At 30.4% G+C, this 9598-nt stretch overlaps 2 protein-coding genes across 2 annotated transcripts; one reads left to right on the top strand and one right to left on the bottom strand.

Annotated features, from left to right (window-relative positions):
• Positions 1-296: 296 nt before the first annotated feature.
• On the bottom strand, positions 297-1319 carry LOC134251769 (acetylcholine receptor subunit alpha-like; the record flags this gene model as incomplete). Its single annotated transcript, XM_062734181.1, has 1 exon — positions 297-1319. A coding segment is annotated over exon 1 (1023 nt), but the record flags the coding sequence as incomplete, so codon positions are not given.
• A 4907-nt stretch (positions 1320-6226) lies between these two features.
• LOC134251767 (interferon-induced, double-stranded RNA-activated protein kinase-like) lies at positions 6227-7887 on the top strand. Its single transcript, XM_062734180.1, has 2 exons — positions 6227-7327; positions 7753-7887. The coding sequence occupies exons 1-2, from the start codon at positions 6227-6229 to the stop codon at positions 7885-7887; spliced, it is 1236 nt and encodes a 411-aa protein (XP_062590164.1).
• Positions 7888-9598: the final 1711 nt, after the last annotated feature.

Here is a 9598-nt window from a genome sequence, read left to right as displayed (position 1 = left end):
AGAAAGGTGGCGGCAAAAGATATTTATATTTTGATGTTTAGAAAATGCGCATACATTTGAATGTTAATAAATAAATAAAGCAACGTATGAAACACAGATTTTTAATGACATTTGAAGAAGATGATTAATTACATTAGTCATATATAATAGAAAATGAATAAAGTTACCGTTGAAGATATTAACGCAATTATATTAAATAAAATCATGCACATGTCAACTTTTCTTTTACATGACGTTATAGGGGAACCACAAGATTCTTTGCTTTTATCTATATCAAATTCAACCGGTTTATTAACCTCATCACTCTTTCCATTCTCAATGTCCTGCTCATTTGTTTGTTTCTCAGAGTATCGGTATTGATCATAATTAATACTTGGTTTAATAATAGGTTTCAACAAAACAGAAATTATCGTACTTATCACGCAAAGGAGCAAATGAAATCCAACGTATATTGTGAGATATGGTACATCAGTAGAATTTCGTGGCATCGTTTGCTCGAATAAGGTTAAGAAGACAGTAAACGTCAGAAAAAGCGTCAAACTATAGGTAATTCTCTCCCCGGAATCAACTGGTACAAAGAAGGTTAGCGAATTCAAAACAGCCAGAATGACTATAGGAACAAAAATAGTCAGAACGATATATAAGTATCTCCTTTTAAAATGAAGAACGTAAGCCACAGTTGTCAAATGAAATTCGGGGAAGTACTCTATTGTATAGGTAAATTTAATAAATATCCATTCACCATTTTCAGTAATAAGTTTTGAATCATCACTTGTTCGTGATTTTGGAACAAGTTTTTGGACCCAGTCATTTACTTGCCAAGCGCTAACAATTATTTTACATTGCTGCTCATCAAATGGGAATCTCGAAACTTTGATGTCACATGAAAGTATCATTTTCCCGCCAGGATACCAAGTCACGTGACCATCAGAATTCAATGTAACGTATGGGTGTGGTTCCAATCCATGAATTCCTTTTTCAGTATACCACATTGATATATCCGGGGTCCAAAGTTTCTGATAAGGTACTGCAATTGTTTCTAATCCGGAATTCTGAGTGCGGTTCCACGTTAGAAATTCGTCATACCACTGAACATTTAACCAACCGAAAAATGATATATATTGCATACGTTCATCAACTTCCTGAACTGCATTGATGGTAAAATAGAAATTGATATGTACCACATCACTTTGGTTTTTTCGTGGTTTTAACATTGAACTATAGTTTTCAAAAAGGTGATCCACAAAATTCTCAGAACAGGCAAACCTTACAAATATCCACATGAAAAGCAATGCGCAGAGATTCACTTTGATTGCCATTCTTCTCCCTAATGCCTCAATAATGGTGTTATTTACGGAATATTTAAGGATAGCTTGAAACTGTTTGGAGTATTTTAATTGACAAAACGATCTATTTAAATTCCCAAGTAATTATAAGCATCAACATAAATTTTTGGAAATATATCTACGATAGAACAATTGGTATTTCCATTTTCGAAATGTCAATACACGGATACATATTTGACTTGATGAATTCTTTGGACACTGTTGCATTAATTACTAGAACAAAGGAAACCTATACGAATTATTTATTTTGCAGTGACTGGAAATAAGGTTCAACTATTAACATGACGCTTGTGTGGAGTAAAATGTTATCATTGCGAAATAGTTGCATTGTTTGTAAGCCATTTGGGAAATGGCGTGATAATTTCTTTCTACAGAAGAGTCGGTTAAATATGTGACATTATATCAAAAGTTCAAATGAAAAAGAAAATCAGCGAAATGTAATTGAAAACACATGAATATTTACTATCCTTTAATTTTCTGTGTTACCTGACAATCATAAAAGAAGAAAATCAATAGAAAGAGAAGTTTTGTATCATTAACCTTTTGATGTTGCAAAAATTAATTATAAAAGGACATTTCTTTGGCTTAAATATCTCGTAAAAAAATTGAAAAATTGATAAATTTTGAAACCAGTATGAAAATTTTAAATGAACATTTTAAGCCAGTTTATTATTTTGCTTAATTACACAATTCATTTTAGTAGATAAATGAAAAAAAATGGAAACCTGAATTATGAGAGAATATGCCATGTTTCGATCTTGAAATTCAATACCAATGTTGATCTCAGACTGGACAAATAAAATCCTTTGTGAGAATAGTAATTCTTAGCAAATTACATTTATTTTCTATCCGTTCTCTGCTTATCAAATTAAAGAGCTATTCTACTCAAGTTTTTAACTTAAACGTCAATACAATTTGATAAAAATTTTTGTCCATATTCGAAATATTTGTTTTCAATTAATTAGACAATTCATGATTGCAATCAGGCTCATGTTATTACTAGGAGCATTTTTTTTCGTTACATATGCAATGAACTCGTTCATTTTATTAATCATTTTTTTTAAATATAATAAAAATTAAAGAATTTGTTTTCAGAAAGAGACCAATTTGCAATGTCCATAATAAGATACATGTTGTATTTTCATAATAATCAATTTCACAGGTTTTAAATTTAAATTTAAAATTAATGAATGAATTAAATTTCTATTTTACTTTTTATTATACATCATTCTCCTCCAACAATACGCAGCAAAGTTAAGGTTACAAAAAAGAGGCGGAGCCTAATTTTTTTACGGGAAAACTTAACTATTACATCATACAGAATGTCATGCATTTCTTTAAGATACCACAAAATGTGTTTATCTGCTAGTTTAACCAGTAAGAAATAATCAAACTACATATATACGTACTACAACGTGTTATTTTGGCGTTAGTTAAATCCCACATAACAAGTTATAAACAAGTCACTGATCGCAATACACTTTTCAATATGACTTCATTTCCTACAACGTGACGTAGTTTGTATGCAGTGAGAGACAAATCAAGTAATATTTCATCAATAAAATATATTTAGTATAATTAAATAAAATATTTGCAGATATTTTTTAAGCCAATAACTTGAATTTCATGGTTTTTCACTATTATATTATTATATTTTTTGTACATTACGTATTTAATTGACACGGCCGTATATCTGTACGCAAGTGAATCGGAGGGTCTTAATAAATCGATCTAGTGCAAGGGCATACAGTCCATGGATCAAAGTAAGCTTTTACGTTTTAACTGTACATGTAGAACAATTAAGGTATCTGAAATGTGCTGCGATCCTGATGAAATCGTAAAAACAATTTAATTATATCAATATTTCATGCCGCTGACCAGCATGAAATATAGCATTCTGTCATACAATTATAATTTTATCAATAAAATTGCAGAATTTAGACAGGATCTCAGCACTTTTTAGAACCTACAATGCGTGTTGAAAATATTTATATACTAAACTTGGAAATTTAACTTGGTTACACCCTTGACCCAATGTTTTACCCGGTATATGTATACATGTTTTATATGTTTCTGTATCTCCTGTACAATTTATTTGGTTTTGAGAGAATTGGAATGAATTATATAAATTATTTAGGGTGGTCAAGACACTGAATTTAATTCTTGCAATGTGAAATGGTCATGTTCAAGTAACATAGTGGTTTTATGCATGTCAAATGAAACAAAAATAGCTCAAGAAATGAAAAACAGCAACTCCAACTTAACGAAAACTTAATCTTTTAATTAAAAAGTACCTCAATTTTTCTGTCCATATCAGAAAGTTTTTCATATTTGGATTCAAAATCAACTTTATTTCCCTCTGTCTGCACATAATTGTGATCTCAAGGTAGTGCACTATGTGGCAGTGCATCCACTAGAAGGATAAAAAAGTTTGAATGCCCATTAGTGATAAATAACCCATTAATAATAATAAAAAAAATCATGTCGTTTTGAACTGAGAAATTTAAATGCGATTTTTTTTAAACTCAGAGTATGTCATACATATTAGACTCTGGAAAAAGAAATATTTTATCAGTTTATGTACCTTCGTTTGTCAAATCATGAAAATCCGTTGACCCATCTTTTTCAGAAATTACAATCTCTCCAGAAACGCATGGATACCATATACTATTTCGTATAAGTGGCGCTTGTTTTACTAGTTTTATGTCAATATTTTCTTTTACACATTCTGTGACAGGAAGGTGTTCAATAACTAGTTCTGATCTCCCCGATGTAGAATTTCTGGTACATCTTTTTGCATTTTGATTTATTGTAATTATTGTACCTAAAAAGAGTGGGATAAGGATTGTTTGCAGTGGGTTTATGGTCTACAAAATGGTCAGAACATACTACCAAATGGCGAAGGTCACACCGAGAATCGCGTTCTAAACTTCGTTTGATTTTCTCTACAAGCCCCTCTCGTCTTATGTAACGTAACCACTTTTTTCTGACAGACTCAACCTTTGGAAATTGGAAAAATTCGACATTGCCATGGTTATTTCGACTTTCGCTTGTGCATCCCTCTGCGACGCAGTGTACAATCGGCATATTGTTTACCCTCACAACGTTGTACCCGAAAATCTCGCGAGATTTGGATAATGTTAAACTCCTACGTAAGAGAGCACAATAAAGGGGAGCTACTCTTATTGATCGCGATAATAACTATTCACGAAATAAATGTCTTTGTCATTGACTGGAAACTTGATGGTTTTCGCTTAAACTCAATTGAAAACATTACAATACAAATCTCTCTGAATGTCTTTGCTTGACACCTTTTTTCGACACTTGTGCTAATGTTAATAGAGTTTATTTAAAGTATATAAAACATTTATAATATATATGAGCCTAATCTTGAAACGGATCTTTCACACATGAATTTTTTCTGATGTATTAAATTTTTTTTTTATAGTTTTCTAATTTTCTTCAATTTCTTTTTTGCCCATTGTTTTTACCCTTTAATATGATTATATCTTTTCAGATGCCAGAGAATATCCAACCAGCTTTTCTCAAGCAAATGCTGTTTTATTCTTTCTTTTGTCTATTTTTGGAAATTTAAATAAAAATTATGTACATTTTATTAATAACTTTGTTGGTTGTTATTTCAATATTTTAAAACATTAAACTTTGAAGAGAAATATAAAACACTGGGTTTTTAAAAAAAAAATATAAAGGAGGAACTTTAACAAAATAAATAATATATTTTAAATATTTCAAAAAATAAAGTGAAATAATTTAAAACCTTATTTTTTTAGGATATCGAGTCTATTATTAGTAACAAATGCATGCAACTATACTTCATTGTCGTAGGGATCCTCCTTAATTAAAGATAATTATTTTTATTTTATAAGAGAGGAACTTGAACGCATCGCCTTATTTTATATTTTGCAGAAGATTATTTTTGTATATACGTTCGCCGTCTTTGTATATTTTGGCAGGTGATTATTTTTAAGGATTATTATTTTTTTAAGACTTGATCTCAGTTTAGTAAATGAAGGATCCAGAAAGCAGAAGAGAACATGTTACAGATATATAACGCGTATAATTATTTAAATAAGAGACTGAGATGGTGTAAGATTTACCTCCCTTCTAGATATTATAAATGAAACAATTACAGTGTATTTATTTTGCATACTTAAAAAGTATAATAAATTACCAAAATATCGTTAAAATTATACAGAATTTGTTTAAAATATCTTCATTTGATTATCTATATGTTTGAATATATTATCTATCTGCGAAATGTTATATGTAATTACATTATAATATATATTATACTTGTTATTGAGTTTACTCAGGGCCCCATCCCTGGTAGCTGCCAGCTTATTAGTTTGCATAAAAATGTTAAGGGGTAGGATATGGAAAATAAAGATTTGAAAAGGAAAAAATATTAATTAGGTAATCATTCTAAAACAGTCAATAATTTTGTCATAATGACATTTTTAAAACTAGAATCGAAAAAAAAAACATGTACGTTTTTTACGCATAAGGACTTATATCATAAACATGTACACTGATTCATGTTTAGATCAATGGTGCACAGCATGCATGGAGATTAAATCTTCAGCATTTCGGAAAAAATTTCAATAATCATTATGCTGTTGGTTTTTATATTATGTACATGTAGCTCCTTCCGTTTAAAATCCCCTAAGCTATTAATAACTTGTCTGATGAAATAATTAAAACAACAATTAGAAAGCCAGCAACCGAGAAAGAAGTAAGTAATTTACGGTTTATACATGTGCTTGTATGTTTTGATATCAATTTAGATTAAGCTCTTGAAGCTATTTTTTTTTATATTTTTGATAAAATACTGTATCAAAATACTTTTTTATTAGAATATCATGGATAATTTGAAAATACGGTTCTATGATCATGATGATGAGCTCAAGGAAACTATCTTTGCAAACGAAGACGTTTCAACAAGTTCAGAGGAAAATGATACTGGTGTAAACGAAAAACCTTCAACAAGTTCAGAGGAACACTATACTAGTGACTTATCTGACCAGGATAACCACCACAAAACAACATGTATAGAAAGATGTAAAAATAAAAAGTCCTTTAGGAACAATTACAAAATTATAACGGAGATTAGTAAAGGAGGACAAGGCACTGTGTTTGAAGTCCTGAAAATTACGGACAATGGAAATTATGCAATGAAATTAGTGCCAGTTGATCTTGATGATTTTCAGGCTTCTAAGTATAATGAAGCTATTGCCTCACGCAAATTACTGTCCCATGACAATATTGTCAGTTATCATACATCACATGTATTTTATACTTCGCCAAAAAAAGATTCTGATGTAGTAATGGATGAAGAAAAATATATTGCTTGCTTAATGATTGTGACTGAGCTTTGCAAAGAAAGCTTGGAGGATATGATAAAGAGTGGTGATATATTTAATGATGATGAAAGAAGATGTAAAGTATTTCTTGGTATTTTAAATGGAGTGCAATTTATTCATGAGAAGAACTACATTCACCGAGATCTCAAGCCAGAAAACATTTTAATTGGTAAGGATGGTAAGGCTAAAATTTGTGATTTTGGCTTGGCTTGGAGTAAAGACCGAAGTTTGGAAGTGGATACTCCAGATTCGAGAAAGAGTGAAAAAAGCCTCACCAAGGATATAGGATCGTATTATTACATTGCACCAGAGGTAAAGGCGGAAAATAATCGTCCCTACGACAGAAAGGCAGATTTTTATAGTATTGGATTAATTGTATACGAAATGTATGTTAAAATGGATAAAAGTGAAAGGCCTCGAAGATTTGAAAAACTCAGAGCAGGAAATTTTGCCCCTCTAGATTATATTGAGAATGAGAAGGTGAAAGAGATTGTAAAGAGTTTACTTAGCCATGATCCATCCTTGCGTATGGAACTGACTGAAGTGAAACAAGCTATTGAGGATTTGATGAAGAATGATAATCTTGTAGAAGGAAATCAGGTATGCGAAATTGCCTTTGCTATGTTGTCTTACTTTCTCTGTTTTAGTTCTCATAATCCTGATAATGAATTAATGGAGATTGTATTTCATATACTATGTGGACAATTGTGGAACATCCAATTGTGTAACTTTATTTTCAAGTTAAATGCAAACTAAGTCATTAATTGTTGTTATAGATGCTTAAAATATTTTAGAATTAAATGAAATTCCCAATAAAAGATTTGTATGTTCATTTCATGTAAAAGCAATTGTTGAACAGTTTATTGGCAGATGGTACAAACAAACTGTAGTGAAATAATTTTGAAAATTACAATTTAAGTCATACATATATTTATATAGGTAAATAAAGAAAATTAACCTCACATATTTTCAGTTCATCATTCAAAGTTGATTTTTGTATAATTTATGAGAATATTGTTCACTAGGTACTGGTACTGCATCAAGAAGTCTCCTCAGTGACGAGGTACCCCAGTCCCCAAAGAAGACAATCAATTGAAGGACAGAAAAATGGTAAACTACAATTTTCTAATAAAGAAAACGTTCACTGGAAGCATTATTGAACAAAGTAAATGTAAAAATGTGGTTTGAAATGAATATTTCACCAAGATATATATAAAATTTATAAAATGAGTTAACTATTCATACACATACTTGAACATATTTTAATACTGTAAAGGTTTTTTTTTTTGTTAATGGACCTTAGTTTTATTTTGTAATTAAAAAATAGTATCATATTTTATTGATATTCTTTTTAGAACGTTATCCCTCTTCCCCTGCCGAAGATCAAGTCGTACCTAAAATTTCCAGGATCATCCAGCACGTTCAGCAAGGGTTTATAAATAGATTTTTAAGGCCCAAGAATAATTACAGGATCACAATTCACTTGCCCTACCTGACCATTTGTTTCCATACAAATCAAATTATACAAGCCCACCATTAAAATTCACTAGACCTGAGCCTAGAGCAGTGGAATTTTTCATCCCCTGGACATTAAGGAAGAGGAATGATTTTATCCAAGCTCTGATCATCAGCAAGGTTTATTTAATATTTGACATGCTCCACTGATTGATGTATTTAAATCAAATGAATTAAATGTTAATGACTAAGTTTTTGTATGTGAATTGTGAAATGTTGTGCCATTACAGAATTTATGTTTTAAAGAAGAGATTTTGTAAATATTAAGAACGGATGTTTTATAAATGATGTTAATTTTTAGATATATATTTATGGTTTGTTAGGCTGTATATGAATTAAGAAGATAATATATGTATATTAGATATAATTACATGTAAAAGAAACACACATTAAGAGATTTTCAATGCCATACTCGGTAACTAGTATATATATAGATTTCTAATTCACAGCTCAAATATATTTTACATGTTTATCCATATGATAATTAATCATGAAATGCATATGATGATAGCATGATGAGTGAATTGCACATTATAAATATATGTGGATGCTACTTATCTGTTTTATTCTCCCTTTTTCTTTTAATGAATATGTGTATTATGCATCAACATATGCGTACAAATTCTATTCCTTTTTGCAGTTATTGCTTTAATTGCTATTCTTTATGTAATTGGGTGTTCCATATTTATTTGTTTCAAATCAAATTTCTTTTCCAAATAAATTTTATATCAATTTAGTATTTATTTTTAAGTATTAGATTTTTAGCTCACCTCAACGAAGTCGGGGAGCTTATGTAATACCGTCGATTTCGACGTCAGATGAGTGAATAGGTTAAAGGTTTTTGTGCAGGATTCATTTTTAAGTTACTTTGAAATGTTTCATAACTAAACTTGCATGGATGATACGTCTAAGAATGCATTCTATCAGGTCTGGCTTTGGATGCTTAATCTGATGTACATTTTCTGAATGAGTGAAAAAATTAGTTTTTTATGCAGGTTTCATTTCCAAATACTAAGTAACTATGAACCCTATGTTGAGCAAACTTGCATGGAGGACACATTTTAGGATTCACACTAATGAACTTGCTTCGGATGCTGGATTTAGTTTAAAATATATTTTATTCATATAATGAAATGGATTGAACAGCAGGCATAAATGCCTATGATCGTTCTCTCCATGGGTCAAGGTACAATCACAAGTACATGGAAACATAGGAAAATGTATGAAAAGAAGATTATAAAATGGTACATATTTGGAATTCAGAGAGAGAGAGAGAGAGAGAGAGAGAGAGAGAGAGAGAGAGAGAGAGAGAGAGAGAGAGAGAGAGAGAGAGAGAGAGAGAGAGAGAGAGAGAGA

This window comes from Saccostrea cucullata, unplaced genomic scaffold, assembly GCF_032062105.1.
Source record: "Saccostrea cucullata isolate Sc308-1 unplaced genomic scaffold, CSIRO_AGI_Scuc_v1 ctg1623, whole genome shotgun sequence".
Taxonomy (NCBI): domain Eukaryota; kingdom Metazoa; phylum Mollusca; class Bivalvia; order Ostreida; family Ostreidae; genus Saccostrea; species Saccostrea cuccullata.
The sequence above is the reverse complement of the archived record's forward strand: the minus strand, read 5'-3'. Positions and strand labels throughout refer to the sequence as shown.

Excerpts from the sequence above, each read along its gene's own strand:
- LOC134251767 (XM_062734180.1), top strand. The coding sequence starts at position 6,227 with ATGGATAATTTGAAAATACGGTTCTATGATCATGATGATGAGCTCAAG. Across the intron at positions 7,328-7,752 it reads ATCTTGTAGAAGGAAATCAG|GTACTGGTACTGCATCAAGA; the intron begins GTATGCGAAATT and ends ATTGTTCACTAG.